Source organism: Puma concolor, chromosome E1, assembly GCF_028749965.1.
Source record: "Puma concolor isolate L17-30 chromosome E1, mPumCon1.1.hap2, whole genome shotgun sequence".
Lineage (NCBI taxonomy): Eukaryota > Metazoa > Chordata > Mammalia > Carnivora > Felidae > Puma > Puma concolor.
In genome coordinates, this window is record NC_141680.1 from 4,483,537 (window position 1) to 4,505,649 (window position 22,113).

Consider the following 22,113-nt stretch of genomic DNA (forward strand, 5'->3'; position numbering starts at 1 on the left):
TTGCCAGGGCTTTTAAAGCTCTCTGGCTTGCCTGACTGTTAAGGGTTTCCTCTGCTGTTCGGGGCTGGGCATTAGGGATCGGGACCTGGGATTTTCAGGCAAACATCCCTGTGCTCTGTTCCTGTAACCCTTGGATCAGGTGATGAAAAGCACAGAAGAACCGTTAAGAAGAATGGAGCCTGTTGCAGAATGAACCCCTGGTAGGTGTGACCTGAACAGAGTGTGGGGGTGTTTCTTCCTAGTCAAGCTCTTTCACCTCCCTGGGTCTTAGCTTCCTTATCTATAAAGTGGGCGTAACATAGTCATCTTGCAGGGCTCTTGTGGGGACAGACTAAGATACTATGTCCAAGAAGATAACTATTATCCTCCGGAATGATTAAGAACACTAAGAATTTGGGGTGCCTGGCTGGTTCAGTCGATGGAGTGCATGACTCTCGATCTCAAGGTCGTGGATTCAAGCCCCGTGTTGGGCATAGAGGTTACTTAAAAATAAAGTCTTGGGGGCGCCTGGGTGGCTCAGTTGATTAAGCGTTGGCTTGATCAGGTCATGATCTTGTGGTTCATGGGTTCCAGCCCTGCATCGGGCTCTGGGCTGACAGCTTGGAGCCTGGAGCCTGCTTGGGATTCTGTGTCTCCCTCTCTCCCTGCCCCTCCCCTGCTTGCACTCTGTCCCTCTCTCCCTCTCAAAAATAAGTAAACAAATTTATAAAAAAGAATAAATGAAATCTTAAAAAAAAAAAAAAGAATAGTAAGAATTTATCCCAAATGTGAAATATCTTAATTACATAAGGGAACATGATAGGATTAGAAATGAAAACACATCAAAAGCTAAGAACCAGTTCAAGCATTCAAACCTCCAGAAACCAGAAGACCAGTCATAATGATGCCCTAAGGGCACCTGGTTAGCTCAGTGGGGTTAAGCATCTGACTCTTGGTTTCGGCTCAGGTCACGATCTCACGGTTCGTGAGTTCAAGTGCCCAGTCGGGCTCTGTGCTGACAGTGTGAAGCCTGCTTGGGATCTTCTCTCTCCTCTCTCTCTGCCCCTCCCATGCTCATTCTCTCTCTCTCTCTCTCTCAAAATAAATAAACTTAAAAATATATATTTATTAATATTTTATTATTTTATATTTATAAGTATAAATATAAATATATTTTTATAATATTTATATAATTTTATTGTTATAAAAAAGTTTATTTAATAAATGCCTTTAAAGGTGGCCATCTTGGGGCACCTGGGTAGCTCAGTCGGTTAAGTGTCCGACTTCAGCTCAGGTCAGGATTTCGCGGTTCGTGAGTTCGAGCCCCGCGTCAGTCTCTGTGCTGACAGCTCGGAACCTGGAGCCTGTTTCAGATTCTGTGTCTCCCTCTCTCTCTGCCCCTCCCCTGCTCATGCTCTATCTCTCAAAAATAAATAAATGTTATGAAAAAAAATAGATTCACAAAGTTGTTACTGTTTTGCTGAAGATTTATCCATATTGTTATGTGAAGTTGGAGATTACTCATTCGGTGTGTGAATATACCTCGCATTTTTACTTCGTTCCCCTGACAGTGCCACTTGGGATGGAGGTGTGTTTTTTTTTTTTTTTTTAATAGAACTGTTCTTTGAAATTAAGAATGAGGAAATTTCTAATGAGCATTCTTTTAGAGGACCCACCTACGTTGGGAGGCTGAAAATATTATGAGTGGTATAATGTCTACTTGCCAAGGTTGGCTTAGTCAACATACAACTTCTTCAGTTCCCTTGTTCAAGTGTGGCCACTGCTGTGGTTGGACAATTCACACCTGTATTTGATGGCAAGCCTCACAGCAGTACAAGGTCCTTTATGAAAGGGTAACTATCTGGGTCTCCTGTAATAGTTCATGGCAGTCTTTCTGTTTAAGTAGATGTGGATGACGGTGGTTATCCACGATCAGGTGCGCTAGCAGAATTATTTGCCTCTTCCACGCCATCGTAAGGATGTTCCAGGTATAGTTTCTACGCTGCTGTAAACAGTGATCATTGGCCAACCATCCACCTAAAGACTAGCAAACATCCTCAGATGTGGAGCTTAATGTTTCCAGAATGTCCAGAAATGTCATTCATTGATTCTGTCATTTATGTCTCAACCATTATTTATTGCTCAGCTATCATGAGCCAAGAAGAGATCTATGTGTGAGGAACACAGCGCTGAATGACAGAGAGAGAGTACTCACCCTCACGGAGCTTTCTGACCACCTCGTGTTGGGAAGCGGACAGTGAATCCACAAGGAAGTAATCCTGTAGTATGTCAGAAGGTGGTAAGTCCTCTAAGAGAAAGACAAAACCCAGGGAATCCCTGGGTGTCCAGGCAGGAGACAAAATCTCCCTGGATGGTTCAAGAGACTTTAATGGGAGGGTCATTTGCAGGGCTGTGAAAGGGTTAAGGATACGTACACCAGGGCCACTAAGGCACCCAGAGACCAGCAACAGTGAAAAGCTGTTAGCACCCCTTCAGACAAGGGATAGAAAAAGAGTTACTGCAGACCAATGAGAGGAGGTAGAACTTGGGGTCAGGGTCGGGGTGGGGGGGTTGCATCTAGCATATTCTATAGCCATGGAAAGTAGCTGCTACTGTCTGTGAAAACGGGCCAAAGCAGGAAGAAATACCTTGATGGCCGTCTTTCCAGTCTCTGACACCATGGTGTGTTTGAACAAGCATGGGGCTGGCTGGGAAGAGAAGCAGACCAACAGAAACAGCAAGGGTATCTTGCCCACCTGATTAACAACAGCCCCTGTACAATGATTAGTCTCTTGAGGACATGCTCACAGGACCAAATACCTTCATACTCATTCATACTCAAGTGTCATTACAAGGCGAATGTCCACACATCTCTTCCCCAAATTTCCTTGTCACCAATTCTTTTTCCATAGTCTCCAACCTGTTGGCCAACACAACTACCAATATGACAGTGTAGATCTGTAACTCAGGCCATCTTTCCACCCAAAGGAAGTGGACAATAGGTATGGCTCGAGTTCTGTGCACAGCAGGTCTTCCTTCTCTACCGTGTGTCAGAGCCACTCTTGAACGGGATCATCTGCCTCTAGCTGATGCCAATGTATCAGACAGGCTCATCTGTAAACCATCCCTACCTACCATTTTCCTTCAACGGAAAGCAAAGGCCATCAATGAGCACAGGTGGGTATCACGGAGTTTTAATGCAACGTACTAGTGCCTTCTCTACCTGCTTGGGCCAAAGGTCAGTTCTCTCTAACTGAGGTGATCCCTGAAGGCTCTGAGAGCTGGCTGTCCGCTGACTGCACTACCAACAGCTGGGGCAACAAATCCATCAGTGAAGAGGAACCTGAGTGACACATCACAGCATCTATCACAGGAGAGGGGAAGAGGCAAACTGAGAATAAGTCCCTCTGATTTCATGGGTGATCAGAGAGTGTTGGTAAAAAGACGATGAGGAACTGATGGATGCCTGAGGAAGTGATGGGGATCTGTGCCGGACAGATGTTCTAGGCAAAGGGACCAGCAAAGTGCAAAAGCCCTGAGGCAGAATGTGCTTGGAATATTAAGAAGGCTCCATACTCAGCTCCAAACCCAATGTGGGGCTCGATCCCACAACTCTGGGATCATGACCCTGGGCTGAAATCAAGAGTCAGACACTCAACTGACTGAGCCACCCAGACACCCCAGTTTTTTACTGAAGCATAATTAACATGTAATCTTATAGTAATTTCAGGTGTGCAACATATTGATTTGAAAATTCTATACATTTTCAATGCTCACCTTGATAAGTGTGGTCATCATCTGTCCTGTATGATGTTATTACAATATTATTGACTTTATTCTCTATTCTGTGCTTTTCATCTTTATGATTTATTTATTTTATAACCAGAAATTTGTACCTCTTAGTCTCTTTTCTCTATTTCACCCATCCCCCAACCACACCCCTCTGGAAACCACCAGTTTGTTCTCTGTACTTAAGCATCTAGTTTTTGTTTGTTTATTTTGGGTTTTCATGCAGTATTTGTTTTTCTCTGACTTAGTTTACTTAGCTTAATACCCTCAAGATATGTCCATGTTGTCACAAACGGCAAGATGTCATTTTTAATGGCTGAATAATACTCCATTGCATACATATATCTTCTTTATCCATTTATGTATTGATGGACACTTGGAATGCTTCTGTAGCGTGGCTGTTGTAAATGCTTCAGTAAGTATAGGGCTGTATATATCTTTTCAAGATAGGGTTTTTGTTTTCTTTGGGTAAATACCCAGTAGTGAAATTACTGGATCATATGGTATTTCTATTTTTAGTTTTTATTTTTTTATTATTTTTTAACTTTTGTTTATTTTTAAGAGACAGAAACAGAGCACAAGTGGGGGAGGGGCAGAGAGAGAGGGGGAGACCCAGGCTCTGAGTCCTCCACACCGAGCTCGACGTGGGGGTTTGAACTGTGAGATCATGACCTGAGCTGAAGTCAGTGCTTAACCAACTGACCCATCCAGGTGCCCTGGTATTTCTATTTTTAATGTTTTGAGGCCCTACATAATGTTTTCCAGAGTGGCTGTACCAAGTTACATTCCCATCAACAGAGCACAAGGGTTCCTTTTCCATTGTGGTTTTGATTTGCATTTCCCTGATGATGAGTGATGCTGAGCATCTTTTCATGTGTCTGTTGGAGGGCCTACATATCTTGTAGGACATGGTTCAATGTTTGGCTTTTGCTCTAAATGAGATGGTAATCCTTGGAGTGTCCAGAGGAGAGAAAAGATGTGATTTGACTTTCACGTACACCTGTTGTACTGGGACTAGGTTGCGTGGGGACAAGGATGGAAGTGGAGAGGCAGCTGGAGACTTTTGTGATAGTAACCCAGGGAAGCAGTAATGGTGGCCTTGGCTTGGCTTCATTGGGTAGAAGTCAAGGTGTGAGAAGTGCCTGGATTGAGACAGATTTGAAGGTAGAGCAGACAGGATTTGCTCATGGGTTGGACGGAGGGGAATAAAGGAAAGAGAAGAGTCAAGATTATTCCCAGATTTTGACATTTTGACTTGAATGACTAATAGGATAGAGTTACTCTTCACTTTCCTTCCTTCCTTCCTTCCTTCCTTCCTTCCTTCCTTCCTTCCTTCCTTCCTTCCTCCTTCCCTCCCTCCCATCTTTCCTTCTTTCTTTCCTTCCTTCCTTCCTTCCTTCCTTCCTTCCTTCCTTCCTTCCTTCCTCCCTCCCTCCCTCCCTCCCTCCCTCCCTCCCTCTCTCCCTCCCTCCCTCCTTCCTTCCCTCCTATCCTTCCTTCCCTCCTATCCTTCCTTCCTTCCTTCCTTCCTTCCTTCCTTCCTTCCTTCCTTCCTCCTTCCTCCTTCCCTCCCTTCCTCCCTCCCTCCCTCCCTCCCTCCTCCCTCCCTCCTTCCCTCCCTTCCTTCCTTCCTTCTTTCCTTCCTCCCTCCTCCCTCCCTCCCTCCCATCTTTCCTTCCTTCCTTCCTTCCTTCCTTCCTTCCTTCCTCCCTCCCTCCCTCCCTCCCTCCCTCCCTCCTCCCTCCCTCCTTCCCTCCCTTCCTTCCTTCCTTCCTTCCTTCCTTCCTTCCTCCCTCCCTCCTCCCTCCCTCCCTCCCATCTTTCCTTCCTTCCTTCCTCCTTCTCTCCCTCCCTTCCTCCTTCTTCCTTCCTTCCTTCCTTCCTTCCTTCCTTCCTTCCTCCCTCTCTCCCTCCCTCCCTCCCTCCTTCCTTCCCTCCTATCTTTCCTTCCTTCTTTCCTTCCTTCCTTCCTCCTTCTCTCCCTCCCTTCCTCCTTCTCTCTTCCTTCCTTCCTTCCTTCCTTCCTTCCTTGCTTCCTTCCTTCCTCCCTCCCTCCCTCCCTCCCTCTCTCCCTCCCTCCCTCCTTCCTTCCCTCCTATCCTTCCTTCCCTCCTATCCTTCCTTCCTTCCTTCCTTCCTTCCTTCCTTCCTTCCTTCCTCCTTCCTCCTTCCCTCCCTTCCTCCCTCCCTCCCTCCCTCCCTCCCTCCCTCCTCCCTCCCTCCTTCCCTCCCTTCCTTCCTTCCTTCTTTCCTTCCTCGCTCCTCCCTCCCTCCCTCCCATCTTTCCTTCCTTCCTTCCTCCTTCTCTCCCTCCCTTCCTCCTTCTTCCTTCCTTCCTTCCTTCCTCCCTCTCTCCCTCCCTCCCTCCTTCCTTCCCTCCTATCTTTCCTTCCTTCTTTCCTTCCTTCCTTCCTCCTTCTCTCCCTCCCTTCCTCCTTCTCTCTTCCTTCCTTCCTTCCTTCCTTCCTTCCTTCCTTCCTCCCTCCCTCCCTCCCTCCCTCCCCCTCTCCCTCCCTCCCTCCTTCCTTCCCTCCTATCCATCCTTCCTTCCTTCCTTCCTTCCTTCCTTCCTTCCTTCCTTCCTTCCTCCTTCCTCCTTCCCTCCCTTCCTTCCTCCCTCCCTCCCTCCTTCCCTCCCATCATTCCTTCCTTCCTTCTTTCCTTCCTCCCTCCCTCCCTCCCATCTATTCTTCCTCCTTCCTCCCTCCCTCCCTCCCTCCTATCCTTCCTTCCTTCCTTCCTTCCTTCTTTCCTTCCTTCCTTCCTTCCTTCCTTCCTTCCTTCCTCCGTCCCTCCCTCCCTCCTTCCCTCCTTCCCTTCCTTCCTTCCTTCCTTCTTTATTTATTTTCTTTTTTTTTTTCTTTTGAGATGGGGAAGACTGCAGGAGGCAGAGATTGGGGATGTGGGTGAATTCCACGTTGCGTTCTATGTTAATTTTGCAACCCAGTTAAATCTTAAGTGGAGGTGTTGAGTGGGAAGTTGGGTAAGCCATTCTGGAGGTATGTCCAGCTGAGAGAGGTCTAGGCTCAGGTTATACATTTGGGATATCACAAGTAGGTGGTATTTCTAGACATGCAATGACATGCAAGCTCTCCTAAGACTTGAGTGTAGACAGGGGGGATATTGGAGGGCTATGCTCTTTGGTACTCCCATCATCCAGAGACTGGGGACTTGAAGTAGTGTCCTCAAAGGAGACTGAATAGACGTGGCCAGTGTGGTGGGGGAGACGTAAGAGAGCAGTGTCCAGGAGCCTGGTGAAGACAGTATTTGAAGCAGGAGGTGACCGCCTGCATCTGATACTGCTGATTGGTCAAGTGAGATAAGGTCTGAGTGGTGACCTTGACTTTAGTCATGTGGAGCCAGTGGAGACATTGACAGGAACTCCTGTGTGAAGATTATCATGAGTTCAGCTCTCCTTCAGTCTTACTGTCCATGGTTCCGTAACAAGCCAGCCCTGCAAGGTGGCTCACGATCCATCCAAGCTCCCTGCACCTGATGCTTTGAAAACATGGTCTTCTGCATACCTTGATATTTGGATGAGAGCCTTGCTATGTCTGAGAGATGCTCGGGGACACCGGCCCTCAGAGCTTGGTTGAATAATGTTAGGGAGCTTCCACTTTTCCCCATGGCCCTGGAGATGCAGAAAAGCAGGACAGGGCAGCAGGATCTCTGGCGTGGACCTATGTTTGGGCTCAGATGCAGCTCTCAGGGGGAACAGTGAAAACTCACATCCACTAAGGGTGGGGGGGGGTTTCCTTTTTCTGTTTATGGCTTGACTGCCATAGACAAGGGATATTCCAACCCAAAGCATGTTGCTTAGTCTACAAAGAGATTCTTGCTCCAAATCCCAGTCTACTTTATAGCCCTACTTTAGGAGAGAAGCCTAAAGATTGGCCTGACCCTGAAATAAAGGTATTTTCTAGTCCAAGAATTGAGAACTCAGACTGAGCAGTGTGAATGCATCTGTGGGATTGGGGGCCATTCCGGGAAACCCGGGGCATGAAAGCCGCAATCTAACGCAGAGCAAGCCCCCCGCCTGTCTTCTTACCTGGAGCCTCTTCAGTATCCTTGGTCCCAAACAGAAGCCATGTTTTGAATTGAGTGTAGCTTCAAATTGCCCTGACCCATCTCTGGATCAGAGAGAAGGGCTCCCTCAATGGCTTCCTCCTGGCGTTTTCAACCCCTTGACTCCTCCCACAAGATGCCCAGGGCCCTGCCCTTGGACAGTCTCACCTAGGGAGGAAGGAGAGGAGAGGATTTGTCTCCCACTCTGCCCCCAGGAGCCTTCCAGCCCTGAGTCTGAATCTCCGTTCCGCTCCTGACTTTTTGTACGGTCTCAGGCATACAGTTAAACCTGACTCTCATGGCCACCTTCTGGAAATGGACAGCCCAATACTACCACCTTCATAAACGTGCTGTTGTGTAGAGTCAGAATATTTTGAGTCAGCCGCCATCTTTTTTTTTTTTTTTTTTTTGCCACCTACCTCGTAAGAGGAGACATGGACCCTTTGCCCTCCAGTCCTCCGAGCCTGGTTGGAGGAGGCCATCGGGAGCCCCTGCTGGCTGCTTCTCGTGATGGATTCCTTAGTCAGAACAACTGAATGCCAGCAGCTTGGAGACTGACTCATCTGTTGTTGAAGTAAGTAGACCGTAGACATGGACCAGTTCTGTATCAACGGACCCCAAACAGGCATTCAGCTCATACCAGAAAAGGGCAAAGGTTGAGTCCTTACTTCTAGGAGGAATGGTGTCGTGCCTGGAGCATTGTAGACACCTGAGGAAAGTCACTGAATGGTTAACTCAGGGTGGATGGTGTCCAGGCTAAAAATGGTTGGTGGATTGGCATTCATTGGATCCTGGCTTTCTCCCCGGCGCGGCCACTGAGATTTCACTCTTGTTTCCCCACCTCGCTGGCAGGGGCTCAGACTCCATCTGGTTTCCTTAAATACCCAGAGGACCCGACACAGTGCTTTGCACATGGCAGATCTTAGCAGTTAATCCTTCTGTTTTGTTCGCTAAATGCCAAGTATTATTCTAAGATCTTCACACACATTAACCCACTTAGTCCTCACAATCCCCGAAAAAGGGGGGCTATTCTCTCATTTTACAGATAAGAAAACTGAGGCACAGACAGACAAGTGACTCACCCAAGGTCAAGGTAGGGGGAGCTGAGGTTTCTGTTGAGGCAGTCTGACTCCAGAATCCGTGCCCTTAATCACAATCCATATTAATTCCTTCAAAATTCTAAAAAATAAAATGGTCTATTTGATAGAACATATGTGTGCATTTATTTATTTATTTATTTATTTATTTATTTATATATGTATATATTACATATATATATTCATTGATAGATATTCTCCCAATGCACACATCACATATACACATATATACAAATATGTCTGTGTGTCTGAGGATTTTCTACTTGTGCACCATGGTCTTAGATGTCGGGGAATGCAGAGAACAGTCCTTGCCCTAGAGAAGTAATTTACAATCTGTACGAGGGAAACAGGTATATAAATAGATCGTTTCAATATACCGAGGAATTAAAATCCACCGGGGTCTGTCTTAGAGCAAAGCTATATGAAACTGAGACACCTTGGCTCTTTTCCCTTTTTTTTAATGTTTTTATTTATTTATTCATTTTGAGGATGAGAGAGAGAGAGAGAGAGTGGGGTGGAGGGGCACAGAGAAAGGGGGACAGAGGATCTGAAGCGGGCTCTGTGCTGAGAGCAGAGAGCTTGATGTGGGGCTCGAACTCACAAACCACGAGACCCAAGACCTGAGCCAAAGTTGGACGCTTAACAGACTGAGCACCCCCACCCCCCGCCAACCCAGGCGCCCCTGTTTCTTGATGTGGGTGGTGGGTACAGGTTACGTTCACTGCCTGAAAATTCACTAAGCGATGCATTTAGGGTTATGTGGGTTATATACTTTAATATAATCAACACTTTAAAACACTTGAAAGGAAGAAAAGCATCTTGGGAGCTCAGAGGATATAGCAAAGATTCAGTTTTGGCCGGAGCCTCAGGGATCAAGCACCCTGTGTCCTGCCCCGGCATCTGATCACTGCTTGTCTCTCAAAGTGCCACCTGGGCCCTCCGATGACATCAGCTTCTCTCATGTGGCTCCAGAAAATGCGTTTTTCTCTCTGGCACCTTCTACCGCATTCTGCACAGATATGTCTTGTTTTGCATTGCTTTTTACATTTTTTTTAAGTTTATTTTATTTATTTTTTTTGGGGGGGGGAGAGAGCATGCAGGGGAGGGTCACAGAGAGGGAGAGAGAATCCCAAGCAGGTTCTGAGCTGTCAGTACAGAACCTGATGGGGGCTGGAACCAGGAACCACGAGATCATGACCTGAGCCGAAATCAAGAGTCTGATGCTTAACCAACTGAGCCACCCAGGAACCCCTTGCTTTGCTTTTTAAAAGCGAACTGAGTGTCTCTTTGTGAACCTTTCCTACGTGGACACACAGGGGTTATGAACCATACAAAGGACCCTGTACACTGTGGAGGGCAGAGGCCACTGGTACAGACCCCCCTGCTTTAGGCGAGGAAACTGCAGGAGACCTCAGCACGCCCTCCTGGTTGGGCTTACTCTGGCAAAAATCCATCCGACATCTGTCCAAATATGCCTGGTTCAACAAACCACAAAATTCCATGCGACCATCATTCATTGGGCACATACCTGACTAGAGCCCCAAACATGAAGAACTTAGCTGATTTCTCCTTATTCTGTGGCTACCGTTCGGCATAAGCAGATCAAGTGATTTTATTCGTAACATTCAGGGATGGTTTGTTCATTTTTTCAGAAATGACACGTTCACTAAACACATGAATACTTTCTTTAGATGAATCTAAGTTAGGGCATAATTAGGGTTGTTCTAATTTAGCAGCTTATTTAAAAAAAAAAAACAGCAACCTAAATTATGTGTTCAGCAACCTGTGGCCTCAATGATATGTTAGTTTAAAATAAAAGATAAGTTTATATAATATTATAACAACACATTAGGAACCATGCAGAACACCACTGCTTTAAACAAAACTTGCACGTTTAGCAATGTTTTTTTTAATTTTTTAAAAATGTTTATTTTTGAGAGAGAGAGACAGAGACAGAGCACATGAGTGGGAAAGGGGCAGAGACAAAGAGGGAGACACAGAATCTGAAGGAGGCTCCAGGCTCCGAGCTGTCAGCACAGAGCCCGACGTGGGGCTTGAACCCACAAACCATGAGATCATGACCTGAGCCAAAGTTGAACGCTCAGTCGACTGAGCCACCCAGAAGCCCCATAGCAATGTTTATTTTTAGAAGCAAAAGTGCCTAGCAATTTAAGTACAACATTTCCAACATTTGTTCTACTTAGTTGCGATAAGGTGTCATTCCATCCGGCTGTTCTCATTTTGTTTTATCATTTGATTATGCTTCTAAGTAGATTTTACTATAGGTAGAAATGAGGAAATTTCGAAGAAAATATATATTTAAAGTAACACAAAACTAATTTTTTAAATTTAAATTCATGGCTTCTTGATGAAAATAAAAAAAGGAAGTATGGGATAGTCACACATGCTATCAATCTGTGTCTGTTAATTAAGGGGAAACAATTCTGGATACTCTTCCGTCAACAAACATGTGCAGGCAACACATTTTATACTTTTGGTAGTTAGAACCTTGCTTTCCCCTGTCTTCAAAACTTCTTACCCTCAGTGTTCACATGTCCCATCTTCTTTGGTTACCTTGATTAAACTCACTGTCAGGAAAGCCTGAGATGCTGATTTATACTACAGTGTCAATGGTTGATATCTTCTGTAAGAGTGATCTCACTTAAAGATACTGGCATTTTACCGGGAACCAGTAGCTGAAGCCAAAGGTGTTTAATGAAGGGTAAGATGATGGTAGGAAGTTTACCCGGACCACAGCCTTCCGAAGTCCTCCCCAGAGATGTTCGTTGTGGACGTAAGTGCCTGGCTGGTCTGCCTCTGCAGAGCTGGTAGCTTGTGGCTAGCACATGGACACCTTCCCTGGGGCATTTGGTGGCAGGTGCTCAGATGCACTCACAAGGGCATGCCCGGCAGGGTTGGGAGCAGCTTCCATTTCCCGAACACTTTCCGAAGCCTTGGGTTCCGGGAATTTGTGTTGAGAGTGCTTACTGCCTTTCCGTACCCTCTGCTTCTCTATGAACTCCAGGCGGGCTGCCGTGTATCTGTTCACGGCCATGACCGACACAGCCATGCAGAGCGCGAAAGAACCCCACGCGAGGCTGTCAACAAAAGGCACAGTTAGGGAAGAGTGTGGGGCTGTGGTTTCCTTCCTGCGGGAGGTCAGTCTGATGAAAATCCAGCTCGTAGTTCCACTGAGCTCGGACCCGGACTTTGGATCACAAGTTTCAGACACCAGCCAACAGTGTTGTTAAGGGAAAAGATTTTGGAGTCATTGTGCCCAATGTGCACTGTGGGTTTACGCCCATCTCTTAGGAACTGTGCACCCTTGAGCTGATGACTTCACCTCTCTGTATCAGTTTCCTCGTCTGCAAAACTTGACGGATAGTAACACTGCACACAGGGCGGTGGTGAGGAATTTAATGAACTAATGTGTGGGAAGTACTCAGCATGGGATCTGCTGATACAGAAGTATTGCTTTTTTGTTATTGTTGTTCTTGGCTCTAAGGCAGGACACCAGCCCTGGGTGTTGTTACTTTATATCCCCACCCTCTGGAAACCTGTTGCGTTCCGAGATGATGGTCTAGCTACACTTTTCATCTTCCACAGAACAAGGAGGAACGAAAGAGAAAGAACCTCTGCCAAGTGACGAGTGTGTGTTTTCGGGGGACGAAATTCCCAGGTAGAAGAGAAGCCTCCACCTCCAATTACCTACAAAGAAGCCTACTGTAGCTAAGTTCTAAACTCGCTCCAGAGTTTCCAATCATCCCTAAACATGATTTGACCCTCAAGGACATCAACATCTAGGGGGAAAGCCCAACAACAAACAGAAAAAAAAATCCAAAGAAAAGAGCTAAGAACAGAAGAAAACACCAAGAAGAAAACCTTTTGATAACTATCTACAGAGACATATGAGAAGCTATTGCATGAACAAAGCAAGATCAGGATATTTAGAAAAGGAATAATTAGAAAACAAGAAAGACCTAGGGCACCTGGGTGGCTCAGTAGGTTAAGCATCTGAGTTCGGCTCAGGTCACGATCTCCTGGTTCATGGGTTCAAGCCCCGTGTTGGGCTCTGTGCTGACAGCTCAGAGCCTGGAGCCTGCTTTGGATTCTGTGTCTCCCTCTCTCTCTGCCCCTCCCCTGCTCACACTCTGTCTCTAAAAAATACATAAACATTAAAAAACAAACAAACATGGGCCACCTGGGTGTCTTGGTTGGTTAAGCATCTGACTTTGGCTCAGGAGATGATTTCACAGTTTGTGGGTTCGAGCCCCACATCGGGCTCTGTGCTAACAGCTCGGAGCCTAAAGCCTGCTTCGGATTCTGTGTGTCCCTCTCTCTCTCTCTCTCTCTGCCCCTCCCCTGCTCACGCTCACTATCAAAAATAAATAATAAAGACATTTTTAAAGAATGTAAAAAAGAGGGAACAGAAAGTTAAGAAATGGAAATAATCAAAGAAATAATACCAGAAAAAAAAAAAAACCAGAATTCTAGGATGTGAATATTCCAATTGAAGGGCCTGTCAAGCACAGGAAAGGGAGAAGGAGTGTGAATGAGAGATTTTCCCTCCAAGGTGCATCATCCTGACATTTCAGAATACCAATAATAAAGAGTAGAAAGCAGCAGCTTACCTATAAAGGGACATGAATCAGAATAGTACGGAACTCGTGCCAGAAGCAGTCAATTCTAGAAGGAAATGGAGCCACACCTTCAACATTTTAAGGGAAAATGATTTCCAACAAAGGATTACGCACACTGCTAAACTATCAAATATAGAGCATTGGATAAATACATTTCCAAATATGCACGAAATAAAATAATATCTTTGCTCCTCGAACCCTTTCTTAGAAAGCTACTGGGGGATGTGCTCCCACAAAATGTGAATGTGAACTAAGTTAGATAATGACATGGGGCCCAGAAACAGCTCTCTGCTCACAGCACTGTGGCAAACCTCCGGGCAGGGGGTCCAGAGTGGAGAGGAATGTGGAAGGTTTTGGTTGGAGCTGGAAGAGTGGGATAGGGGGAGACAGAATTGAGAGATTGCTATGTTTAATGCCATTTTATTTTCAATTTTTTTTTTAATTTTTTTTTCAACGTTTATTTATTTTTGGGACAGAGAGAGACAGAGCATGAACGGGGGAGGGGCAGAGAGAGAGGGAGACACAGAATCGGTAACAGGCTCCAGGCTCCGAGCCATCAGCTCAGAGCCTGACGCGGGGCTCGAACTCACGGACCGCGAGATCGTGACCTGGCTGAAGTCGGATGCTTAACCAACTGCGCCATCCAGGCGCCCCATTATTTTCAATTTTTAAACATCTTTAAATGTTTTTATTTATATTTGAGAGAGAAAGAGAGCAAGGGGAGGGGCAGAGAGAGAGGGAGACACAGAATCGGTAACAGGCTCCAGGCTCCGAGCCATCAGCTCAGAGCCTGACGCGGGGCTCGAACTCACGGACCACGAGATCGTGACCTGGCTGAAGTCGGACGCTTAACCGACTGCGCCACCCAGGCGCCCCCATTTTTTGAAAGAGATCACGAGCAGGGGTTGGGGGAGGAGGAGAGAGAGGGTGAGAGAGAATCCCAAGCTCAGCGTGGAGCCCAACACGGGGCTCAATCCCACGACCCTGGGATTATGACCTGAGCTGAAATCAAGAGTCAGACGCTTAACCGACTGAGCCACCCAGGCGCCCCTGTATAATGTGACATGACTGAGACTTTCTGTTAGGAACACAACTTATCTGTCCATTAGAAGCAGGGGCAGGGTCTCTCATGATTGAAATATTTATTAGGCAGCATTATAACTCAGGACTCTTCCCCATAAGCCATGTTTAAGAATGGGATAACATCAGTATCCCCATTTATTTATTTTTTATTATTTTTATTATTATTATTTTTTAATGTTTGTTTATTTTTGACACAGAGGGAGACAGAACATGAACAGGGGAGGGGAAGAGAGAGAGGGAGACACAGAAGCTGAACCAGGCTCCAGGCTCTGAGCTGTCAGGACAGAGCCCAACGCGGGGCTCGAACCCATGAACCGTGAGATCATGACCTGAGCCGAAGTCGGACGCTCAACCGACTGAGCCACCCAGGAGCCCCCAGTATCCCCATTTCTTGAGGGCTTGACTCTTTGCCAAGGATTTCACAAACATAATCTCTTTGAATGCCTAGGGACACATGAGACAGGTCTCATCACCTTCCAGATGAGAGAGCTGGGCTCCAGAAAGGTTAAGAAATCAACCCAAAGTCAGACGGCAGAGCAATGGCCAAGGTCGGTAGTCTTACAGAACCTGTGTGTAACCCTGCGGGTCCGTCGGGGCTTGGGCACCACGGCCAGCAACCTACCAGTATGACCAGCCGTAGTCCCACGTCTGAGGCTTCCAGTCTTCGGGACCAAGGTTCACAGCAATTTGAAAGATGGTTGTGTACATCATGTGGGCCACCATCCCGAGGAGCCCTGCACGAGGAAAGCTTTGTGAGCCACAGGTGGGGATGCGCGAGTTGGATGTAAACCCCAGGAGCGTCCTTCTTGAACCCTTGCAAGCAGGTCCCCCGTCTCACATTCATACCAATTCCTCGTTGTCGTGAATGCATATGGCGTGTGTTCCTCTGACGTGTTGTTCCTCCCGTGGCCACCTCTCCCCGTGTGTCATGCCCCTGTGTCCCTGTGCTCAGAGGCACCGATGCTCTAGTCTCTCCTTCCCAGCGCAGAGGAGGGGTCCTTGGACCACATTTGGCCTGAAGCCACACTCTACAGGGTTCTGTTCTGTTACTTCTTTTGCATGTGGATGGTTTGCTAACTCTGGGATACTTTAGGGAAAAATCTGAGTACGGGGGGCAAGCCTGGGTGGCTCAGTCGGTTGAGCATCCAACTCTTGACTTCAGATCAGGTCGTGATCTCACGTTTTGTGAGTTCGAGCCTCACCTCGAGCTCTGTGCTGATGGCACGGAGCCTGCTTGGGATTCTTTCTCTCCCTTTCTCTCTGCCCCTCCCCTGCTCGAGCTCTTTCTCTCTCTCTTGAAATAAATAAGCATTAAAAAACCCAAGTAAGTTGCCTTGGATTTCATTTTTAAATGCTGGCTGTTTTGTCGTTGTGTCTTTCTTTTGCGGGGACTCTAATCTCACGCGTGTTTTATTTTTTAATTTTTTTTAATGTTTATTTATTTTTGAGACAGAGAGAGACAGAGCATGAACGGGGGAGGGGCAGAGAGAGAGGGAGACACAGAATCAGAAGCAGGCTCCAGGCTCTGAGCCATCAGCCCAGAGCCCGATGCGGGGCTCGAACTCACGGACTGCGAGATTGTGACCTGAGCTGAAGTTGGACGCTCAACCGACTGAGCCACCCAGGCGCCCCTCTCACGCGTGTTTTCATTGGATAAATGTATGGCAAATGGTGGCCAGGTAGGGATCAGCTTCAGGGGCCCAAATAGAAGTGAGTTTTAATTGGTGGGGGCAATTATTTATATATTAATGGGCCATCTAAAGTCCTTGTGATGTAAACCCTCCAACAGTCTACCTGAAACTGTGTTTGCACACTTGAAACTGAACAGACGTCCAGAAAGAGGTTTACTCATGACCTTGGCAGGGGTCGGGGGGAGCACTGGAGGGTGCCAGGACCTGGGGAGGAGTCTCCAAGAGCCCATGGCCTACCTCTTTGTTATGAAGATCCAGAAATTGGATTTTATCACCCTATTCGCTGATGATAAAGCTTGGGAAAGACTCCTGATACTTATCACGCACAGAAGTGAGCTCCCAGCTGGACTGATGCACTGTTAGCAGTGCTTGGAGTATGGGGACAGAGAAACAAAGGAAGTCATCTGTTGGGGGTCCTTTTCTTGATGGAAAGACCACTCAGGAGACCAAATGAAGCTGCTCTGATACAGTGGAGGATACAGAAGGAAGACCGCCACCCCAAAGAAAGGGAGTTCTTTATTCTTACACGTTTCTTGCATTCTTCCCACAGAGTAGGTGCATTTACTTAGTCATCACTATAGCCACTGGAGGTAGCTGGCTTAGAGAGGTTGAGTAACTTGCCTGGGGTCACACAGCACTCATGTGGCAGAGAAATGACACCCAGGTAGGATTTCCTGACAAACTACTGTGCTACATTAGGCAATTTCTGTTCTCAGAGCCAATGTGTCTCCTTCCCAGGGTTGTGATAAAGACCCAGTAATACATTTTATTTTCCATCCCCTTTCTTTTCATCCATCAGCCAAAGCATCATTGCTTTCCCCCGCCCCCTGCCCCTCCAGTGGGATTTATTCAGTGACTTCTCCGGTGGACCAGCCAGCCGTCCTGCTGAACGGGCTGTTGACAGGAGAAGAGCCAGCCTGTGCTTTGGCAGTGGGGACAGACAGCCCGGAGCTTTGTCCCTCCCGCTGGGACAGGCTGTGGGGAATCACCTGTTGGTTGCTGTCGACAAGTACCTGCGAGCACCGTGAGGATGGCTACAGAAGCATCCACCTTGAGCCAGCGGAAACCAGCGCTCTGAGAACTCACTCCGGAGCCCAGGAGGACGGCACTCATCAACACCAGAAGGATGTTCAGCATCTCGGCCCCAATGGACAGCCACAAAAGTCCTGCAAAGTGTGAGGGTGATAGAGACCCTGAGCCTGGAGAGTTCAGAAGCACCGTGATGTTGAACCCTTTGATCCTGTTCCCTTCTAAGACACAAAAACAGGATGGCCTGGATGGCTCAGTCGGTTGAGCATCCGACTTTGGCTCAGGTCATGATCTCACTGTTTGTGAGTTCGAGCCCCGCGGCGGGCTCTGTGCTGACAGCTCGGAGCCTGGAGCCTGTTCTACATTCTGTGTTTCCCTCTTTCTCTCTCCTCCCCTGCTCATGCTCTGTCTCTCTCTCAAAAAATAAACATTAAAAATTTTTTTAAAAATTAAAAAATAAAATACAGAGATGGTCAGCATTTAAAAAGAAACAGAAAACAGGGGCTCCTGGGTGGCTTAGTCGGTTAAGCGTCCAACTTCAGCTCAGGTCATGATCTCACGGTCTGTGGGTTCAAGCCCTGTGTTGGGCTCTGTGCTGACAGCTCAGAGCCTGAAGACTGCTTCGGATTCTGTGTTTCCCTCTCTCTCTGCTCCTCCCCTGCTCATGCTCTGTCTCTCTCTCTCTCTCTCAAAAATAAATAAACATTAAAAATATTTTTTAAAAAAAGATTGTCCTTCGCTGGGAGGGGGAAAAAATAAAAACAACAACAATAAAGCAGGAGTCTGATGTGGGGACAGGAGAGAGGCTGGGGAGGTGGCCTCTCTATTCCCCAGTTCAGAAGTTAGTACGTTGTTTGGATTTGACCAGAAGACTTTATCTTGGTCTTTTTATTTTTTTTTTATTTATTTTTTTATAATGTTTTATTTATTTTTGAGAGAGAGACAGGATGCAAGTGGGTTGGGGCAGAGAGAGAGGGAGGCACAGAATCCGAAGCGGGCTCCAGGCTCCGAGCTGTCAGCACAGAGCCCAACACGGGGCTCGAACCCATGAACCGGGAGATCATGACCTGAACCGAAGTCGGACGCTCAACTGACTGTGCCACCCAGGCGCCCCAATCTTGGTTTTTTAAAGAAGACACCAAACTTAAGGAAGAAGGCAGAGGCGGCTGAGCGTTTAGGAGTCCTGGTTAGAGATCCCGAAACCTTGTTTGTATCTGTGTGGGCCGATCCTTTGCCCTCCGGAGGGCATCCCGCCCGCTTCTAGGAGACACTGCTGCAGGTGGAGGTAAGAAGACCGAGGAACAGGGAGGGAAGCTGGTGTCTGTGAGCGGCGTCCTGGGGCCCCAGCAATGGGCGAAACAGGTGTAGATCCAGCCTTCACAAAACCTGCACTCCCGCTGGGGAAACAGACCCCGCGAAACCATCACGGATTTGATGAGCGGCACAGACAAGACGAAGCGTGCGGGAGCCCATCTCTTCCCAGCCCTGCGTCCGCCGTGGGCCTCCATGGGTGTATGCGTGCCCTGGGACCCGGTAAACACTACCGGTCAGGGCTTCCCGCCCCTCCCCGCCGGCAAGGTCGGTTGTACCACCTTTTCCAGCGCCCCTGACGACTACAGGGCACATGCAGGGGGCAGGTGGTTCCAGCGCTTGAACTTGACTTTGCGGAAAAAGCACAAAGAACTCTCTCGTGTCTCTGCCCCTCCCCCCGTCTCCCCCAACACACACAATCAAAGTGACCCACGCTGTGAGGCGCCCTGGTGGACAGAACATGGGTATTTACCGTGTTCTTCAGCTGGTATTATACTCTGGAAACTTCTACACTTTTCACCTAGAACACAAAAGAGAATATACTCATAAGGAGGAGTAACTGTGTTTCTGTCCCTCACTCTCTTAGGGACAGACTGTGTTTTGAGCACCTTCAGTCTATCCAGGGTCATTTTAATGGAGAGATAGACAGAGCATGAGTGGGGGAGGGGCAGAGAGAGAGGGAGACGCAGAATCCCAAGCAGGCTCCAGGCTCTGAGCTGTCAGCACAGAGCCCGAGGCGGGGTCCGAACTCGGGAACCGTGACATCATGATCTGAGCTGAAGTCGGACGCACAACTGACTGAGCCGCCCGGGTGCCCCTATCCCAGGTCATTTCGAACAAGGATTAGGGGACGTGGCAGATGGCTTTACTGTTCACAGACATGTGCTGGCCCCCCTACCCACCCCACCCACCCCCCAACAGGAACATGATTCAATCCCATCGTGGTGAATCCAGGCTTGGCCGTAGGACTTCCTTTGGCCAATGGACTGGGAGCTGGCATGGGGTGGGTCACTTCTGGTCAGAAGCTTTAAGAGCCAGTGTTCTGGTTCTTGTTCCCCTGTCTCTGTGATCACAGAAGCACCTGTGCAGATGGAGTCCCCATCAGCCTGGGTCCCTGGATAGCTGTGGGGAGGAGTCACCCTTCGCCAACCTAAAAAATACATGCGGAATGAACTAGGGATGAACTTGTTGATTTAAACCCCTGGGATTTGGGGGTTGTTTGTTACTGAGGCATAATCCAGCCCGTCTGGGCTGATACTATGAGCCTTAGACCACAGGTTCTCACCTTCCCAAACAGCATCCGTTATGGTATGAGTCTCAGTTTGTCTCTGGTTAGAGGGAAAGGAACAAAGTTTGTATTGTTTTTTTTTTTAATTTTTAATGTTGATTTTTGTGTGTGAGAGAGAGAGAGAAACAGAGTGCAAGCAGGGGAGTGAAGCAGAGAGAGAGGGAGACACAGAATCAGAAGAGGCTCCAGGCTCTGAGCCGTCAGCACAGAGCCCAACACAGGGCTCGAACTCACGAACGGTGAGATCATGACCTGAGCTAAAGTCGGACGCTTAACCGACTGAGCCACCCGGGCGCCCCTGTAATGATTTTAAAAAACACACTGGAGCAGATTCAGAGCTGTTACCGAGTGACCTCGCTGTTGGCATCCCATCATGCTTTCTGGAGCGTGGAAGGACGGGGGGGGGAGTTACTGCATGTGCACCAGAGGCTGCTTATTTCGTGTTCCGGAAGGTTCCTGGAAGCCTGGGAGTATCGTCTGCCATGACAGATGTCCAGATGCCTGCACAATCACCTGCTTCTTCCCTGCAGAGTTCAGGGGAGTGGCTCCAAGGACCCCTGAGGGTAAGTGACCGGTACAGGAGCATTAGGACTCGGGCCGCATTAGGACACCGCCCCCGCTGCATCACTGACTGGATGCAATCTGGTGCACAGCCCGGAAGGTGCCGAAGGATGCAGACAAGCCTGAGCCCCGGAGCTGCTCCCCGTCTGGGCTGGTGGGAACTGAAACAGGGCCAGGTGGGGCACAGATCACTGCCTCTCCAAAGGAATGGCTTTCTCAGCCCTAAACCAAGCTTAGTGGTCCCCGCGTTGGCCTCGCGTCGAGGATTTAATGAAATAATGGACAGGAAAGCCGCTCTCAGTTCCTACGCACCGAAATCTCCCTGAAATAAAATGAGTTGTACTGGGGGCTGTTTGCATGTGGTTAGGGCACAGATTGTTATTAAATATAGCACACTGTAAGTATCCTGAGGGCCAGGGTCACGTCACCTACCTTTCCTGGAAGTTTTCAGGGACAGAAGGAAGCTTGGGGGAGCATCTTTAGACCTCAGAAATTATTTCTCCTTTGTAGGAGAGAAAACCCCAGGTAACTCTCCTACTCAAGAACCTGCAGTGGCTCCCTATTCCTCCAGCGCTGAGTCAAGGTTCCTCTTCTCTGATGGCCTTGCTTCCTCAACACACAGCCCTTCCCTTCGGTTCACCTTCTACCGCGTCAGGCTCATGCGGGAAGGACCGTCCGCACAAACAGGTGCACGCTCACGGTGGTGCACGTCTAAATGCCACAGACCTTCAGATTGGCCACGCTTGTCCTCATGAAACACCAAGCGCCCTGGGGCCTCATTGCTTCCCACGTCTGCCCTGCGCCTCTGCTGGGCTCTGGGAAGAAGAGGAACAAAGGCTGGGTTTATGATACAGCCACTTGGTTGAGCTGCCCCGATGGGATTCTTTCTGGCGAACGTGTCACAGGCTTTACCCGTCACATGAGCCGAGGGGGGGCACTTACACAGCCTGGGGGTGAGGATGACAGCCCTGGGGACCCGTCTGCCAATCTGTAGCCGCAGTGGCCCATTCAGCTTTTGAATTAAGCCCACTTTGGATGGATGCAACCGTTTTCCTGAAGATTCTCCGATTTTGGCAGTGGGCACGGTGTTAGGGTCGCAGCAGCAAAACTTTGGCCAGTTTTTCCTGGTTGGACCAAGGAAGTCGCCATTGCACTGGGGACATCTCTACACTCACACGCTGCTCTCAGAGAGCCTTTTGGGGCCGGCAAGCGCTTCTTCACGTAAGCCCCCGCGTCATGTCCACGAGACCCAATGAGTGAGGCCGGCAGGGGGGAGCAAGTGCGTGTCAAGGACAGAATGGGGCACGTAAATCCTCAAGGCCTGGCCTCTGTGCCTGGTTCTGCCATTCAGTAATCGGACCACTCTGAACCTCGGTCTCTTCATCTGTGAAATGGGTGTGATAGAAGTCCTCCGATGACAAAGTTGCAAAAGGATTCTGTGAACTGCCTTATGTTTTTATTTGTTTGTTTTTTTTTTTGAGTGTTTTGTTATCGATAAAGACAAGTGCACACAGCCACATTTGACAGATCTGGAGGCCAGGCGCAAACAGGTCGGTAGAGTCAGGAATCGAAACACCTGA

At 48.2% G+C, this 22,113-nt stretch overlaps 1 protein-coding gene and 1 long non-coding RNA gene across 2 annotated transcripts in view; one reads left to right on the plus strand and one right to left on the minus strand.

The window, feature by feature from the left end:
* Positions 1–18,059, plus strand: LOC147574035 (uncharacterized). Its single transcript, XR_015243842.1, has 3 exons — positions 1–200; positions 8,261–8,407; positions 17,144–18,059. It is a non-coding gene; the product is annotated as an uncharacterized LOC147574035 (long non-coding RNA).
* Positions 10,825–22,113, minus strand: part of GSG1L2 (GSG1 like 2) — a 17,491-nt gene continuing 6,202 nt past the window's right edge. Inside the window, exons 2-5 of the mRNA XM_025920464.2 lie at positions 19,157–19,204; positions 17,358–17,510; positions 15,276–15,387; positions 10,825–12,028 (exon numbers count right to left, since the gene is read on the minus strand). Of these exons, the coding sequence (XP_025776249.1) occupies positions 11,770–12,028; positions 15,276–15,387; positions 17,358–17,510; positions 19,157–19,204 (572 nt within the window). The 3' untranslated portion in view covers positions 10,825–11,769. The remainder of the gene's footprint in view (positions 12,029–15,275; positions 15,388–17,357; positions 17,511–19,156; positions 19,205–22,113) is intronic.